The sequence below is a fragment of the Tyto alba genome, unplaced genomic scaffold, assembly GCF_018691265.1.
Source record: "Tyto alba isolate M040663 unplaced genomic scaffold, T.alba_DEE_v4.0 Super-Scaffold_8, whole genome shotgun sequence".
NCBI lineage: Eukaryota > Metazoa > Chordata > Aves > Strigiformes > Tytonidae > Tyto > Tyto alba.
In genome coordinates, this window is record NW_024881329.1 from 14,476,638 (window position 1) to 14,495,614 (window position 18,977).

At 41.6% G+C, this 18,977-nt stretch overlaps 1 protein-coding gene across 3 annotated transcripts in view; it reads right to left on the reverse strand.

Moving 5' to 3' along the window:
* Positions 1-18,977, reverse strand: part of BBOX1 (gamma-butyrobetaine hydroxylase 1) — a 56,586-nt gene that overhangs the window by 18,097 nt on the left and 19,512 nt on the right. For all 3 annotated transcript variants that reach the window (XM_033006973.1, XM_042785469.1, XM_033006974.2), the window contains exons 2-3: positions 18,449-18,882; positions 16,672-16,786 (exon numbers count right to left, since the gene is read on the reverse strand). In XM_033006973.1, coding sequence (XP_032862864.1) covers positions 16,672-16,786; positions 18,449-18,882 — 549 coding nt within the window. The remainder of the gene's footprint in view (positions 1-16,671; positions 16,787-18,448; positions 18,883-18,977) is intronic.

The following is an 18,977-nucleotide window of genomic DNA, read 5'->3' on the forward strand; positions in this document are numbered from 1 at the left end:
ACCTAAATTATGATCTGGATTACAGGGCCGGAGGCTGCACCTGGAAAAGGAAAGGCTCATTCCATGTCCAGCCAGGCAGATGGACACTAAGCCCCCAGGCGCGTCACGGGAAGGCACCATCACAGCTTGCAGTGTAAGTCCTGCTCAGCCTACTTGAAGTACCAGGATACATCCCTCACCTGATTAGGTTGCCCCAGGGCAGAACACACAACTCCTCTAGCACCCATCTTGGCATCTGACCACCACTGAAGGCAAGGTGATGATTGAGCCACAACTTCAACTACAGTAGGCACAGTCTTAGGGCAAAGCCCTTGGTTGTCCCCTCTGATCTCCAGGAGCACACGCTGCCTGCAGCTCCTGGTGTGCCACTGCAGGTCACTTGGGTGTGCGCTGGCTACCAAACCCAGCACCCTTGGAACTGCTGCACTAGATGGGAAGATGATGGCTCCCACCAGATTATGGTCTGTGCAGTTATTTCCTCCTTTTATTTTTCTTCTTGCTTTGTGTTTTCTTTCCTGTGTATTTCTTTCCTTCTCCATGAGGCAACCTTAGATTTTGAGACCTGGACTTGAGTAGAGACGTCAAGACTGGGCTTTTCTCTCTGTCATGAGATCTTGAATACAAAGGTAAGAAGGAATTCCTAGCAGCAGGTCCAATGAAGAGTTATCTTAGCCTGTGTTACAGGCACTCTCAATTCCAGAGAGGAATGGCCCCTATGTTTACAGAGCTAGGCAGTCCCTTCACATGTACCTAAAAATAGCTCCTCCTTTCTGTCCCAGGACAGAACTCCCATGCCTTCCACTTCATTCCTCCCACTTTCAGGCAAGATTCACCTTTCTCCAGGTGAGATGCAGTCACACAGACGGGAAGGATTTAGTACTCATTTCTCAGTATTCTTCATTTTCAGGACTTTGTACAGCTCATGGCAAATGGTGAGGAAACACACCCACACTCACCCAAAGGTGAGCCAAGTCTCAAGACTCTCCTTAGAAGTGCAGCCAGGAGCGAAGAGCTGGCAACCTCTTCCCCCAGCCCAGGCCTCACCAGCTCTTGTGATACTTGCAGACAAGTCTGGGCTCTGGCCTTCAGGAAAGCAGCCCTCCAGGTCCCCAAGACTGATGGAGTTCTCCTTTCAAAGAGGGCTCAGAAGTACAATACCTGCTCTCCACTTCTTATGGTCCACAGCAGCAGAAGGCAGCTAATGAGGGAAAGCCTGTCCAATTATTCCCGTCTGAGAGCCTGCATAACAGAAGCAAGTTTTGGGAACCTGCTGGGGGAAAGTCTTTCCTGTTACTCATATCTGAGGACATACATATCTACAGTGGCAAACTCCCCAAGATTATTTTTTTTCTTGAACATTGTCCCCCAGGTAAGCACATAGTCCTTCAACAGAACTCCAACAAGGACATTCACTGCCGTGATTGAATGGTCATGCACCACAGAGCGAGGTAGCCAAACTGGTGGCCTGTTGTACACAAAAAGTAGAAGCACGTTAAGCAAGATATGGGGTGTGATTTAAACACAGATATAGCCACATTAATATTATGCAACCAGGGACTGCATAAGCATTTTACAGCATGGTATTACTTCTAATTGAAAAAAACAGGAATTGGCATTTTCCAAAATATCTAAAAAACATACAGAATAAGTAAGCACAAAGGGGAAGACAACAGCACATGTGAAGTGTAGGAAACAAGTATAAGCAGTGTGAAAGACAGAACAAATCCACATGTACAGAAGGTAGAGAAGATAATTGGTGAAGCCAAAATAACCCCATAGGATAACAGGAAATATGCTCAGAAAAAAAAAAAAAAAACAAAAAAAAAAAAAAAAAAACAAAGGAAGTCCTGGTTGCAAAAATTAAACAACTCTGTCAGGAGGAGATGTACTGTCCCCTATCCTTTTACAGGAAGAAATAGAAGAATAAACCACTGATAAACAATGAGAAAAAACAAGGGAAAAATGAAAGTATACTACTTCAAGTCTGGCTTTCTTCACCAACAGGTACTTCCCCTCTTACCTTAAAACCTGTGCAAACCCCAAAATCAACCCCAAGGCACAACTGCTAACATCAACTGCCCCACCTCCCTGCTCTTTTATACTCATGGCTAATTTAGGACAAGCTTGTTAAGCACTAATTGTTTACCTGTGTGTCGACTGTGATTAAGGACTAATCCTTAACGATGTACAGTGTTAATGAATGTCACTCCAGCAGAGCTTGTTTAGAAGTTTCAAATAGCACTGATGTCTTTTCAACATATCACTGAATCCCTAATGGCCATATGTAAAAATAAAAGTATGTATGGACAGACACACAGAGAGACTTTGTTGTACCAGACAGAAAAGGTGGAGCTGGAGATTTTTTATCTTTCTGCTCCAAATTCAGCAGCATCATCCTATTCCCCCAATAAAACTGAGTGCACGAGGTGCTACAGGGTGGGCAGGAGAGCAGAGCTGCTGTGGAGACAGGCCAGGAGGCACTGGTGCCACTGGGACGGGCTGCTGGGGGTGGGCATGGCCAGGGCCTCGCAGCGGGGGTGCCCGGTGGGCACCTGAGGAACAACCAAGGGTGGAGCTGGGAAAGCAAACCCATGTGGCATGTTGGGGTGAGGGGGAGCTACACTGCGGCCCCACCCGAGACGGGACACTGAGGCTATTGAGGACACCAGAGCCCCGAGCGGGTTCCTGAATGGGGGTACATAAAAGAGAAGTCAGTAGAGGAAAAGAAGGTCAGGTCCAGACTGTGAGAGCACGCTGCGGCCAACTGAGGTCAACCGATCAGCCCGTGGGGTTACCTGAGGTCAAACTACTCCACCAACTAGATTTTGGGGTTACTTGAGGTCAAATGCCATGACCAATTAGACTTCGGGGTTACTTGAGGTCAAACTCATAAATTTCTGATCATCTTGGGGTCACCTGAGGTCAAGGGATTACTTGAAGTCAAACTCCACCAACTAGACTTTGGGGTTACTTGAGGTCAACCAATTAGCCTGTGAGGTTACTTGAGGTCAAACATATTCATCAACTAGACTTTGGGGTTACTTGAGGTCAACAAATGAGCCTGTGGGGTTACTTGAGGTCAAACTCATAAATTTGGATCACCCTGGTGTCACTTGAGGTCAACTAATTAGCCTGTCTGGTTACTTGAGGTCAAACTCCACCAACTAGACTTTGGGGTTACTTGAGGTCAAACTCCTCCACCAACTAGACTTTGGGTTTACTTAAGGTCAACCAATTAGCCTGTGGGGGTTACCTGAGATCAAACAAATTTTGGCTCATCTGGGGGTCACCTAGGGTCAAGGGGTTACTTGAGTTCAACTCATTAGCCTGTGGGGGTACTTTTGGTCAAACTAGTTCACCAACTAGCCTTTGGGGTTACTTGAGGTCAACCAATTAGCCCATGGGGTGACTTGAGGTCAAACGCATAAATTTCAGGTCCTCTGGGGTCACCTGAGGTCAAGCAATAGCCCATGGAGTTACTTGAGTTCAAACTCATGAACTTGGGACCACCCTGGTATCAGTTGTGGGCAACCAATTAGCCCATGGGGTTAAACTCTGTCACTGATGACCACACTGTGGTCATTTGCTGTCAACTAATTGTCTAATTATTTAACCCTGTCCTAACCCATTCCAGTGGGGTGCTGTCCCGCCTTGCTTGTGCCCAAGCGTGTTTTCCCCAGACCTGGCTTTCCAACCCCCCGCCCCGGAATGGTCTGTACAACTTTAGATAGTTTCAGTAGAACGATGAAGCGATGACAGCACTGCCTGCTGTAGGTTGTTTCTGATGACTTCTCCCTAGGAATTCTATTATTATTTACACTGAACCTTTTTATTATTTAGTATCTCCACTCTTTTTAATGCAAGTAAATATGGTTTATTTTCTTCATGTGGCTTTCACCCAACCATTCAAAACTATCAGCCTTTCAGCTGTAAGTGTAGGATTTGTGACATACATACTGTGTTTGACTTTCAGCTTTTCACCTGCAGCTCCCACAACTACATTGTTGAACATTATCAGCATCATCCCATGAAAAAACATCCATGTTGGTGAAAAGCATACCAGTGTCAATAAAAAGAAAAGATTCTCTAGGTACTATTAGGAAGAATTGAAGAGCGAGGTTTAAAATAATTTTCAAGGAGAGCTCATGAATTATGTGGAACTTCTTCATTGCTGAAACTGATTTTTAACTCTTACCAAAAGGTTGTCCCATCTGAAACCAAGGCCATTTTATTTCAATGGCCAAAGACAGACATCTACAGAGAAGAATGAAGGTTCTGGCTCTCTGCATGGCCAAGTGCCAAAAGGTTATCTCTGAGACTGTGATTGGAGATATCCAGGACTCCCAAGGTAGCCGACTATGGATTTTTTCCACTGCCATCTCTCCATGAGAAGATCTGGCGTCTTACCCCCACAGCTCAAAACTGTGCCTCAAACATATGGAGTATGTTGGAGGAAAATGTTGTACAATTAGAACTTCTGGCAAAGCTCGGTGGAGACACTTGCTCAATAACCTGAGGCCAGTAGTTTCAGTTTCCCTTGTCCATGTCCATGAAGCATTTTTCATCCCCAAGCACAGCTGGAGGAGCTCTCTAGCACTGGAGCTGCCTCGGCTCCCTCTCTAGAAATGTTTTACTTGTTTGTAACTTTGGCAAACTTTAACCATTGGAGCTGAGGTTTTCCACTGCAGTATCTGCCAAAAAGAATTTTGGAAGAGCTTCAACAATGATGAAAATGAACCAAAAGCCTAGACCAGTGAAAAATTAGTACCTGTAGCCTAGTCAAAATTTCTACATTGGCTTAGCAGAGAAGTTTTTGTGCTTTCATTCATTCACGTGTCAAGTTTGGCAAATAAGTTGTTCATGTGTTAGGAGCGTAGATTTGCCATTCCTGTGAAGCTCATCAAATTTGGCCTATGCAGCTTTGGAAAAATATCACCTTGCAGAAGCTCCACAGACATTTTTTTTTCAGTTTGGCAGCGAAATTGTCTAAATACTCATTTCACATTGAGTATGCTCCAGAGCTTGGGTGAGGGATATAGCAGGACCATTGCAAAACACAGATGAGGAAAGCAATTTCCATGTAAAATTAGCAGACTCACAGGAAGCAAGGCCAAATATAGCACCATCTGTGTGCTTCAAAAATTGTGTAATTCTAATCTCTAACATTCATTCCCTCAGAACTTCTCTCACCCGTTGATTTCGGAATACTCTGAAGTTTGAAGAGATAAAAAATATGATTATTCTTCCTCAAGTGACAGGACATGCCCCTGACTTCCCCAGACTGATGTATAACTGAGCATCAGCTCAATATTCATACTTTCCATTATTCAACACATAATTTTGCACAAACTCAAATCATACTCATATCATACCAGTAGCATACAAGCCATTTAGAAAAAAACCTACTAATAGAGTTATCCATGTGGAGAAGCCAGGCCAGATCAGGATGCTGAAGGAAGAATCTCTTTGTTAACCATCTGTTTAGAACTACTCTAGACAGATATATTTTAAGATTTTCAGAGACATTTACAAAATCATTTAATTCAATAGAAGTCATTGCTGTAGATGTTCATTAGTGCAGGCAAAACCACGTAACAACAACTAAACCCCATGATTTTTTATTTTGGCCTCAATATTCATAGGCCAAGATCACTTTGTTAAAGTAATCAAGATTTCCCCACACACTATTTTTTTTTTCCCCAGACTAATCCTGCCACGACTAATTTTGCTAGACAACACTGAAACAGATATCACGCAAGTTTTAATGGCTCCAGCGCATTCAGCCAAGAACTCAAGGGATCAGTAATGTAGACAGAAAGCGAAACGGCAGGAAATTAATCATGGAGGCCAAAGCACAGCTTCTCACCAGGGCACTTTCTGGAGTCTGCCAGTTGTTAACGCAGTTAACTTGAATTTAATTTGTCTGTGCTGCTGGCAGAGGACACTGGAATCCATGGTACCTTACAACTAATACTGATTGTCTTCTGCAGCTGAAAGAAGTCCAGCAAAAAACATCCTAAAACACCACACAGTGTCCCTGAACCACTGGACCCATACTGGTCTTTTCTTTATTTATAGAGATCTTAAAATAGAACAGGGAGTTTAAAATAGCACAGGGTTTAAAGCGAAATGAAAAGGTTATCCATGCACCTGAAACAAAGATGCTACAGGGACTTGGTAGTGATTTTTTTGCTACAAATTGCATTTGTAAGCATTGTTAGTACATTAAAACCAAAATGACTACAGGTTTTCTAGTATAAATGAATCTTAGGTCAAAACATAACTTTTATTAAGCTGCCTTGCTAGAAAGCATCATCAGTAATTGTTTTCTCCCTTGCATTTGCACTACTGCTTATCCATGTATATTTATGATAGCACATACACACACCACATATACTAGTAGCTATAATATTGAAAGAATTGCTAATAGTAAGTGGTACTAAGATTTCTTCAGAAATATTTTTTTCTATTGTAAAACTCTGTTTTTAATGCTCATTACTTCAGCAAAATGCAATCTTTTGGGCTTTGTTTTATGCTGAAGGTTCCCTTATATTAAATTTATGAGCAGAACAGTCAGTCAAAAGGATTGGCTGTATCTTGGAACAAAACTGAGCATGGGAGTACACTTTTTGCTCACGTTTGAAGAAATTCCAGCAAAGGCTCTAATTCCTCTCACTTCGGTGACTGAGGCGATGTCAGAAATACGTTTTGGTGAATCCCTCCCCACTCCTCAAGCTTGTTGAGGTACAAGTCCTTGAGGAGCCTTGGTAACAGACCTTCCTACAGCTTCACAGCTGAAGGTGTCCCCCGCGCTGTGCTGCAGCAGGAGGTCGCCCGCAGATGCAGTGAGCTGGCAGAGAGACGAGAAGGAAAGATGAGCTGAGCCATTCCCATGCTCTCTGTCAGAGTGTCTATCCTGGGCTCCAGAGGAGAAAAGATATGAACTGAAGGGTGGGAGAAGCTGCCAGGGAAGAGAAAGAGATGCATTACCTGGGGGAAAGCTCAGGAAAACTGAAGCAGGGACTGGGTGGAAGAAAGAAGGTGGATCTGGAGACTGAATAAAATCTGCTGCTGCCTGCAGTGGAAACTGGAGCCAAGTAAGGGGAGCTGGGGTACCCACCTGGTAACAGGAGTTAATAGTTTAGTGATAGTAGCCTGGCACTGGGAGCTGAAAGCAAAGTGAGAGAGCTCCAGAGAACACTGAGGCTCTTCTCACTAATTAGACCACAGACACTTTTTTCACCCTTTTGTATAAATGGCCAGAAACTGCCAGCAGGTGCCTTGCACTGAGACACGATCAGTGACCCCTCTCACATAATCTCTTGGGCGAAAACACTCTGCCCGGGGAGCAGTGTAATTTATTTCCTGAGGGATGTCCAGAGCCGAAGGTGCTGTGGGGCGGGATGGCCCAGGCCCAGAGAGCCACCGAGCTCCCGGTCCCTGCACTGCCATGCCCCTGCGCCAGGCGCTCGATGGACCTCTGCCCTCTCCCACCTCCCACGAACCATTCACACAGCGTATTCAATTCTACTGCGCAGAGAAAAAAAATCATTTTATCCTTGAACAGAGAGCATGCAAGCCTTTATAACCCCCCCGCCATGACAGCACTCTGTCTCCTCCACTGATTACAGCTGGGCTGGCTGCGGTCCTGAAGCTGCAGTGTGTGTCCACCCATCTGAGAGCTGCCAACTGCCATGGCTCGGCTGATTTCAGAAGCAAAATAGCCCTGGTGATTGGAATTTTCTGGGCTCTTTGGTAGCAACTTTGGGTCTCACATACTTCAGACTTTTTGTCAGGTATTACCGATGGTACATGTTAACTTGCATAATGAAGAAATGAGGTGTGATCTGCTCACTTGACCTGCAAAGCAGCACTGGGGGCAGAGACAAAAGACTGTTTTGAAAGATACATCTGCCCCTCAAAGTTACTGTAATGCACAGAAATCAGTGTGGGGAATTCCTTTCTCTCCTGTATGAAAGACCTATTTCAGATTTATTCTCCCTGGATACAATACTGCCTGCCTCCTTGCTCTCTTCTCACTAATTTCCACTTGTAACATCTATCTCATAAATTTGCCAGTTTACCAGTTTGTATGCACAAATAAACACGCAGAGACACATTCAAACCAAAGGCAGTGCACAATAATGGTACAGTGCAATGGACAGTAAACAGGACAAAGCCGCTATTTTTTTTTTTTTCCCCATATATTTTGCAATTATTCTAGTTTTTTGCAAAACTCAGATCATTACTGTTTTAAGTCAAGAACTCTCTTAAATGTTCAATCAGAGCTCTTATTCTTACACCAAAGACATACTTGGTTTCTCTTGTTTTTATGCATTTAGTCTGAAGCTGCTTATTCTTACAAGATTGCACAATAGAGCCTGCAAAGATCATATCTATTTCATAGAATAATTGTTTTGTTTAAATCACATCTAGCTTACTTGGTATTTTAGCTAATATTCAGTTACCTTGTCCAATCACCTATCACAGAGATTACACACTAGAAATGAGAGCATAAACACCTGAAAAATGCAGACGGCATCATTTATAAAACACCTGTCTTTATTCCAACATCCCTGCAACAGACAGGAACAATAAAAACTGTTACATATTCCAAGCAGCTTTCAGATGGGAGCTCTGGGGGATTTCACCTGGTGACTGAGGGACATGCTGCACTTCAAAGAGATTTAAAGACTCAGGTTTGGGGGTTTTTTTCCCCTCTCTCTAGATACAGGTAGCACATATAAAATGCAACGTACTCATAAAAAAGCCAACCCAGGCACTACATAGTTACAACATTTTTCAGCAGTTGCAAAGTCTGCAAATTTCCAACCACTATTATTTCTTTCCCCTTTGGCTAAGGCTAGTTAGAGATTGTCCAAGAAACACAAGTCACATACCCAAATATAAGCTATCCACATAGACCACCTTTTATACTCTACCCTGTTTCAAAGAAGCTGGAGTATGACTGACAAGCTGTTGAATTTCACAACATGTTCACAAAATGAAAAAAGCACAATCCTTGAGGACAGATACAATCTCACCTCATTAAATTCTTTTTTGAGGCCGCTCCATGGCCTGCTACTACTCACTGTTCCATTGTGTTTAACTCAATATACAACCTTCACACACTTGAAAGATGGGGAAAAAATAAAATATGAATGTTTTCCTTTTTCTCTATTAAAAGTTATGAAATTAAAAAAATTTTAGGTATGCTGAATGAACTGCCAGGAATACCCTTTGAAAGACAAATTTAAGCTTCAGTATTGGCACAGGTAAATAACCACATGAAAGCTAATGGAACATTTTAAGTTTCAACTTTTCCTTCCTAGTCTGTCTTGCTAATAAATATTTTCCTAATCTTCCTTATATAAAACAAGGAATAGTATTTCAAGGGATATATCAACAGATTTTTCCACACTTTGGGAAATAAATATATGCACCTGGAATTTAAGTGCAGCTCCAGGAGCCCCAGGCTTCCCTGAGCACATGGACTGTAGAGTCCTCTTGTTCAAATTTCCGATTCCTACAGTGCTTGATAGAAATTCCCCCTAATACAGGATGCTCCTTCTGCAGCCCATGGACATAGGCTGTGGTGCTGGGTTTTGGGGTGGTTTTGGCTTTTGTTGCAAACACCTGCTTTGCCACAGCACTGCAAACCAGCGCAGGCTCAGCGTACCTGTCCGGGACTGTCCTCCATTTCAGTACAACAAATCTGCCAACCCTTACAGGTGACCTGTGAAGAACATCCAAGGAACAACCACCCAATTAGTCTTTCTCTCAGCCATTGGAGGCCATCATCTGGCCTCACATCTCCAACTCTATGGAATCAAGGGAGACAAAGCGAAATTCATAATATTTCTGAATGTAACCTGCAAGAGCATTCTTTTCTCTGTGTAAAAACTAACAGTCGTGTGATTTCTGCTAAGGTACTAGAAATTTATCCTTTCTGAGACTCTGCAGTTTATTCAAGGAGTCAATGCTGGCTACTGACTGAAGAGATGTTTAACCTTTGCAGTACTGCTATGATGTGAAAATTGCAAAATATCAAGGAAACTGAACTGTTCACTGATACTCTCCAGGCAGCTAATATAACTGAGAAATGGTTCAAGTAAAGCAGATGCTTAGGCTTTTTTTTTTTTTTTACATGTTTAGCTACTTTGTATTAAAAAAAAAAAATATATATATATAAAAATCAACCAAAGACAGAAAGTGCTAAATGTAGTTAAATCCTGCCTAGCAAGTCTATAAACTCTGTCCTCGAAGTTGCAGTTCTTTCACATGAATCTACTTCCAGTGACAAGTGCAGCCATCATCCTTAGTAGTTTGGGTTTGTTTTTCTTTTTAAAGGTGCTTAAAAATCCTCCCACATGTTTCAGAGAAGAAAGGCTCCAAGTTCCCAGCCCTTCAGTGGCATCTTGCTGCAGCCAAGAGCTTAGTCTTTGAGCTATTGCAGGAATAACCTTTCCCCCCTGACATTTGCCAATGTACTTTGTAATGACACAGTGGTAAATGTGCCAAAAACTGAAAACACATTGTGTACTGCTCCAAGTATTACCAATCTTGGGAAATGTATGGAACACAGCAGCAGTTGGTATCTGGGAGGAAAAAAAAAAAAAACCAGTGCAGGTTGTCAAGTTATTGCTATTAAAAACATGCCCTCATTTCATGTCTGAAAACGTTCCTTTTAATCTGAAACTTTATATTGTTTGTCTGAGCTCAGATTTTTACCTATTCTGAACTGCATTAAGAAAATATGTTCACATATGTACACGTGTTTGTATAGTGCTGTATCTACCATGAACATAGAAACAAACTGTCCCTTCTCTCTCTCCCCACACCTCATGGCTTGATTTATTCCATGTTTCTAGACCACTAATCATGTACAGTGGTTTCCAATGGGTCCTTTGTAGTCTTTCTTCATGTGTGGTGCCCAAAATTGATACATGCTGCTCCATCAAATGGAGCAGAAGGACTACTTCATCTCTTCTGCAGGTTAGACTTCTTGCTGGACTCAGCTGAAAGTCATGTTTGCCCTGACCCCAAACCAGTCTGCCAGCACAGGCTCACATTCAGCCTGTGAGCAGCACTAACCCCAGCCAACCCGGGTGGTTATTTCCCTACCTTGCATCCAAACTGCTGCTGAGCTGCAAGATCCTGCAGGAAACCTTGAACCCTGACACAATGACAGGGGATGCTGAAGAAATATGACGGAAATGGACTGCGGAGAGTGGCTTGGCTCACATGCTTTTACTACATTGCTGCTAGAGACCGAGTATCAGGCTAGATGAAATAGTCACTCGACCCGTTAAAGCACTTTTTATGTTTTTATCATTTCTCCTATTTGTCAAGGTCATTTAGAATTGCAACCCTGGGCCTTCAACACATTTCTGGTTGACCCCTGATTGGTGTCATCTGCAAATTTCATGTGGCTATTCCTTTCCATCACAGTCATGGACAAAAATAAGGAACGGTACTGCATAGAGCGCAGACCTTTGCAAAGACTTCCTTGATATATCATTCTGTCTCGATGGTAAAGCATTACAGCTACTCTGACTATTTTTAAAATATGACACATTTCCTTATCACATTCATGAAAATTTCATGTGCAACAGGGTCAAATGCTTTATGCTAAGAATATGAATGTGATTACTTAGTTTCATACTAAATATGTCAAAGGAAATGATGAAAAAGAATCAAGGAACAAAGTTGCATACTTACAGCACAAGCTAAATTACTGCCTTTACTGCACTGTATAAACCTTTCAAAATATTAGAAAGGCATATCCTCCTTGAACAGAAAGAAGCAGAAAAAAATGTTAGAGCCATGACTAAAATAAAGTGATTAATTTGTATCAATAAACCCATACAAAATGGAGAGAAACTTGCAGCATTTACATACCAGCTCAAGGCTGCATTCATAATAAATGTTTTCACTATTAGCAAAGAACAAATTGCTTGACAATCATACTGCCTTTCTGCAGTTGCCTATCAGATAATTACTTATATCAGGTGCATATAGTAAACTGCAGAGAGTAGATTATATGGCAACTTCCTCACCCATTTAGCACAAAATGTCCTACAACCTCTTTCACATTCACGCTTTACATATTAGTAATTGTGGGTTTTTTTCAGAGAGATCTTAGAGCTTAATTCAAATATACTCGTGTCAGTTTTACTTCTTCTAGTAGCTGCAATTGATCTGAGGTCTATTTTTTAACACTTATGTTTGACATACACATGAACTACATTTAAACAACTCATATTGCTATGAGGAGCAGTGAAGAATTTATTTTCCTGAGACTGGTCCCAGAGACCATCACAGCCAGGTAACTACAACAGTACTAGGAGAGAGACAAGTAACAGGTCTACATTAAAATAAGCAGTATTTATAAAGATTTCCTTCTCCTCAGCCCCAGATGAAAATGTTATAAGTTGTCCAATATTTACAAGTTGACAAATTATCACATCCATTATCCTTTGGAAAAGGGACAGGAAAGCATACATCATAAAACAAGATCCTATGATGTGATGATATTTATGTTCTTCCACTTAACAATATTTTTAAAAAAGTCTACATGAAAGTCTCAGAAAATTGTGTGCCCCACAGGGCATGTTATTCTACCATACACCAAACAACAGGAACTTTATTCCCATCTTTATCCACAAAACCCCTTCAGCCTAAAAATCTATCAAGAAGCTGCACAGAACAGGGACTGTACTCTTTGCCAGTATTTCCTGGTGGTAATGGATCCCACTCATGTTCTTCATTATTTTATCATGTCAGCATAGCACGTTTTTTCCCACTGTGTAACCACAGTTAATACAGTTTCCATTGTACTATTGTAGAAATCTAAGAACATATGCTCTGAAAGCTGAAGGGGTAAGAGAGACAGAAATGAGCCATTAGTGCCTGGACAGCCTTGGGTCTCACTTGCACAGCACAGCTGCAGTTGCCAAATTAAAAATATGTTTAGAAATGTAGCTGAACAATTCGTAAGGGATAAAAACAAAGTTCTTGTAGAATTATTTTGTGTCTTTACTGATCATTTATGTTATGAGTAATAAAATCCCAGATCTATGTGCTTTTAAAAATGAAAAGAATTAAATACTTTGGAAAGTATTAGTAAGTCACTGCCTCTTTCAATTTCAGAACAATAAATTGGGGGGAAAAAATAAAGAGAAAAAAAGAATCTCATTTCCTGATCATACCAGATTACTGATAAAAAGCCATCTACATTAGAATTTGCACAAAATGAGAAGATGGCCTTTGCCCAGTTCCTGCAGGTGGTGTGCATGCATCAACAAACACTTGAAATTATTCAGCATTTACTATTCAGGTTGGGACAGTGCTGGTCAAAACCTTCTATGCTAGAGTCATGTCGGAAGGAAAGTCTAGACATCATAGATTAACTTACTTCATCCAAACTTATTTTCTCTACAATGTGTGTTTTAATGTTTGTTGAAGGCCAAGAGTATTTTTGCTGTATTGTGAATTATGTATATAGCAGCCTAACTCCCGGGGGCACCTCCTATCAATTATTACTACAGGATAAATGCATATGACCAAACTCTTTTAGTAAAAAACAATTTTTAACTTCCTCTTAAAATTATCTCTCAAGACCTAGCAGAGAAACTCAAAGCACCACTGATGCTGTTAACATCCCAATCCCAACTTTGGTGGGGCTGGATATATAGCCAATATGATATTAGCACATTTTAAAGGACAACCATCATCTGAAACTTTTGACTTTAGGTTAAAATCTTAACCTAACCTAAGGTTAAAAATATTAAATAGCACCAGGTACTACCTCTGCTGAGTCATCTTCTCCTCTACCCAACAGGAAAACATCATTGTGATATTACTTAATTTTTTTTTCCTCACCACATCCTATTGTTGGGATGTCAGCATCTTGGAAAATGAGGCTCAGAAAATGCAATGCAATGCAGTGAGAGGCTGTGTACTGGAAAGCACATGGTGTACTCAGTGTCTCCCCTAGGCTTCCTCTACCACACACAAACTCCGAGTTACAGAGAGACTGCACAAGGTGGTAAATTACTCCTGTGACATCTGCAAGGTAGATCATGTGTAAACTGGAAAGAAAAAAAGAGTATCTTTGAGACATCAGAGCTGGAGAAGTAGAAGATGGCTCTTTTGCAAGTATGTTGTAAGCTGGGCAGAAATGAGCCTTGTTATACAGCAATAGTGGACTTTGCATACTACACAGATAGGATCTGCCAGTGTTTTTAAAAGGGGAATCTTGACATATTGCCATAGAGCTATTCATAGTCACTTCCATCATGCAGTGAAAATCTGACCTACTCTTCTTTTTTGGTTTGACACATGCATGACATCTAGCTTTTTGGATCAGAAATTATGATGAAAAAAAACATCATAAAAGCAACATGGAAAGCAAACAACCGCTTAAAAAAAAAAAAAAAAAAAAAAAAAAAAAAAGCCACAGCTCCACAGCTGTGATAATGTCAGCAGTTAAAGTTAACCTCTAGCTACAGCAGTCTGGTCAGCTTGCTCTTATATTTGTTGAACCAGCATGCAGGGCTGGCATTCCCTATCATCATCAGTAATACTATACTGCTGGGATATGATTAGCTACTTAAGGGCATGTAATTTGCAGTGTAGCTCCACTGACCAGAAGGAAGCGAATTCTAAACTTACCCTGATATTCAATGAGAAACAGGTCTTAAACAGCCAGCAAGAAAACACACATGCTTTATAACCGCAGCCTTTTTTGCAACTAAAAGCTGGGAGAAGCTGCCCATCATCATGAGCCAGGTCTTCTCAGGATATGAGGAAGATCAGAATGACACTACGAAACAAAGTCAGAAGTTAACACAGGTCCTTATTTAGTGCAACTTAAATAAACATATTTCTTCAGATCTACCATGGAAAATAGAATTTGCAAAAGCATTGCTCCAAGAATGAAACGTATCTTTGGTGTTTATTTTACCTGGACAAAGAACGGTAGCAGAGGGCAGAACTGGCCTCCAAAACAAGCACTGTATCTAGATGCTGAGAGTAAGCACTGTGTAAATGTGTGCATATGAAGGCAAATCACAGCCTGTTAGACTTCATAATGGGTGAAAAAAGTAGCATTACATCTGAAACACTGAAATATCAGTTACTGATATTTTTGCTAATAAACATAACCAGAGTTCTTAGACTAATTTGCCTGGGCATTAATTAAAACAACATACAATTTACATTGATCCCCTCAAAGGCTACAAAACATCTTGTTAGCTTCCACAGCATCTTAATTTTTCCAAATAAAAATTCTTACTACCTGAGAAATTAAGTTGTTTTCCTTTAACGATGTTTGCATCTTTACCACGTTCATTCTGGGAACATGCCAAACTCTCCAAAATAGTAAACAGTCTAGTTTTTCTTGCCAAAACTAAGTAGACATGAACTTTTAGATCACTAGGGGAAGAAAGTTCCATTCTGAACTGTGAAGGGTCTGTTATATGATCCACTGAAATTAATGGAAATATTACTCATCACTTAAGTTTTAAGACAGAATCTTAAGAGCTGGCTTTTGTTTAGGAGAATGGGTGCTAGGAGCAAAGGAATATTTGACCTGCAGAAACTGAGAAAGGTAACTGGCCCCTTCAGTTGTCCCTAAAGTGCCAAACAAAGCTCAGATGCAGGAGGTAACTAGGGCCACATATTTTCCCATTTCACATCTTTCGGGATAAAAAAAAAGACAAACCACCAAACAATCAAACTTTCCTCTAGAATAAAAAACACGCAACAAAAGGAGCATAAATCAATCACGGATTTGCCTTTTGCTGAGCTCTAAAGAAAGATACTTGGATCCGAATTTCACACTATCAGCCTGCCTCTAGTTTCATTTTTCTGAAGTAATATCCTGTTTAAATGGATACCGTCTTAACTCTGAACACACAGATTCACAACCTTCTGCAATAGCAGATCTCACAAGAACACTGTGAAGATCCCCAGCAGAAATCTTGCAAGTTTTCACACATTTCATGCTCACAGTCTGAACGGCTGCCAAAGAAATGATGATGTGCATCATGACAAACCTAGTGGGTTTATAATTATTCACTCAAAAGGGTGAGCAATTTGTATGGGTAAATATTACACTGCTGGTTGTACAAAATGCTTCATGACCAAAACCCAGACAACTACAGCAGTAAGTATGGGATGCAGAGCAAACACAACCTGAACTTCAGCACTAGACACTGCTAGGCCACACAGTTACTTTTTAACAGAAGGCCAGGGAAAGAGAAAATTTTTTATTTCAGTTATAACTCCCTTGCAATTCTAAATATTCTCTCTGAAAATACAAATTAAAACAATTTAAACAGCACACACGCACTCACATTGTCCCATAGACCACTGCTGGTCCACAAGGCTGATTTTAGAGCCCTGCTAACGCTTTCTGGAAAGAAAAGGCTTTTAGAAAAGGTAACTCAGCCCAACCAGTTGAACTCCTCTCAGATCCAGAGATTAGAAGAGGGGAAGAGTAACCACAGGCTCCTGTTGTACATGCACAGCCTGGCCCTGAGCACCAAGAGGCACTGCCACTGCTCCAGATCTTGTTGAAGGACCTGGTCCTCCTCTCACTGGGACTGCTAGTGCCAGATTCCTTGCATTCAAAACAATCATGACACATGTGTTTTTAATTCCTACCTGGTAAAAATAAATCTCCTCGCATTTCTGCTCTGGCTTCTTCAGAAAAGCATCGTTTTTTCAACCACTCAACTTCATATTCACTTGTGTGTCCATCAGGCCATGTAACAGAGATCTTCCAACACAAAACAAAATATAATTTTAGAACAAAAAAATTCAAACCCCACCACCTAGAACAATCAAAAAAATCCCAAAGAAATTGCACAAATTGTAATATTTAGATCAATAATATCAGAGTTAAATTTTCCCTGGAGCATAATGGCAAACAAGTACTGATAACCCATCCTGAACATCATCCAAATTCTGACACCTTTTATAAATGGTCATTTTCACATGAACCCCTGACCTAATTTGCTGTTCTGTGTGGACTGCTTTCCCTATGGGAGCTGCGTTTAGCAGAAAGAGAAGAACCACAGAAGCTGGCACATATCACTGGGGAGAGCGCTTCACCACAACTCAGAAGAGAGCAAAAATATCTTCCAAAACTCTGACAGCTTGTTAAGAGAGAAAAAGGACCTGAAAGACAGGCAAAAAAGAAACGCTAGAAGAGAAATCCCTCTCCTAGTTTTGAAAAGTCTTTGCTCTTTCACACAGATTTTAAAAAGGTGTTGTTTTTTTTTTTTTTTAATTCCTGAAAAAAACATGAAAAGAAACCATATGGCTTTGCTTGTCATGAACTGTAGAACTCAGTGCAGCACACACCCTCAGCTGAATTCTCAAGGCTGCTGAGTAGGAATGGATTCCCATTTCACATAATTCTACTCAAATACATGGTGGTAAAACACCAGTATCTCTTTAGGATTAGTGCTGTGGTTTCATCAGTTCCTGAACATAAGCAGAAGCAGACAATCCCTCTACTATCAAAATACATTCATCTATTGCAAGCATGAATTTACGTGGCATCAATTTTGGTACAAAACAATCGGCTTGGGATCCCAGAATTCCTCCATACAGACCATGAGCCATGCTCCTGCACGGGTCAGCCTCTGCCAACCCACCCTGCAGCGAGGCTGCCCCAGCTGCTATAGGGTTGACTGCTGCATCTTCAACATGATGAAAACATCCTTAAGTGTAAAATGAAAGAAATGAGTTTGCATATCAAAAGGAGCCATGTAACTCTTTAAAATCTAAATGATACATTAGGCTTTTATATGGCAGGAAAGATTCAAATTCATACATAGGGCAGTTCCTGTCCTCTCTTGCCTAACAGCCTCCTCTTTTTCATGTAGATAGGTAGATTCAGATATAGATACAGACACTAGCTCAATTCTGAGTACTGGGTTCAACTTTGGTTTGAGTGTTTGCTCCAAGATGAAGTCTTTTGCACACTGGAAATCAGCTAATAAACTGGTATTTTTGTTATGGATTAAGGTCATCATCACTTTGCCATTTGTTCTTCTAATTTTCAAGCCATTTACTTAGAGAATAAAGAGGAAAAAGAAGTGTAATTAAATGTGTGGGGAATGCCTATGTTTTCTTTTCATCATCTGGTGACGAAGAAACACAGCAGAATTTTTAAAAGCACAATTATATTCTAAAAACCAAAGCCTGGGTTTCTGCAGGCTCTGTATAACATCTATAAAGTGAAGTTTCATATAAAGGTGGGAAGATCTGAGCTCCTCAAATTATGATTATTCCCAAAAGCTTTACAAATACACAGTAGGGTTTGCAGATAAGCCAACTGCAATTACAGTAGAACCTGGGATTGCCTCGAATTTACAGAGTAACAAGCATTGCTAGACAAGTTTCAGAAGGCGAACGAAGGCTAGCTTGATACCTTTTTCCCATCTGCCAAGGCGATGTCCTTCACCACGATGTTCACGTCCAGGTCCTCGAAGAGCAGCCTGCGCGCCCTGGCCGAGCGCAGGAAGCACTGGGGACACTGGCAGTTGTCCCTCAGCCAGACGCAGGGGTAGCGGCTCTCGCTCCCGTCCTCCCACTCCACACGGATGAAATGACCCGTGTCCAGAGCTTCCACCTTCCGTGCGCCGGGGCTCATGCTGAGCGGGCAGGCGATGCGCAGCCCCGGCGCGGAGCCCTGGCAGCGATGCCGAGCGCTCCCCGGGGGCAGGCTCCTGCCCTTCTGCGCCGGGGGCAGGCAGCACGCCCTGCCCGCGGGGACTTTGGCCCTCGGCAGGGCGGTAGCCACCGCCCTCCACATTTCAGGCCCTTTAACGAAATCGTGGGAGGGAGAACGCCTTCGTGGAGCTCCTAAAACACCATGAAGAGCAGTTTATTACTTGAAGGAGTCAGTATAGCAAAAAGACCATTTAAAGATGATTCTCCCCTCCCCTCCTGCTACCTAG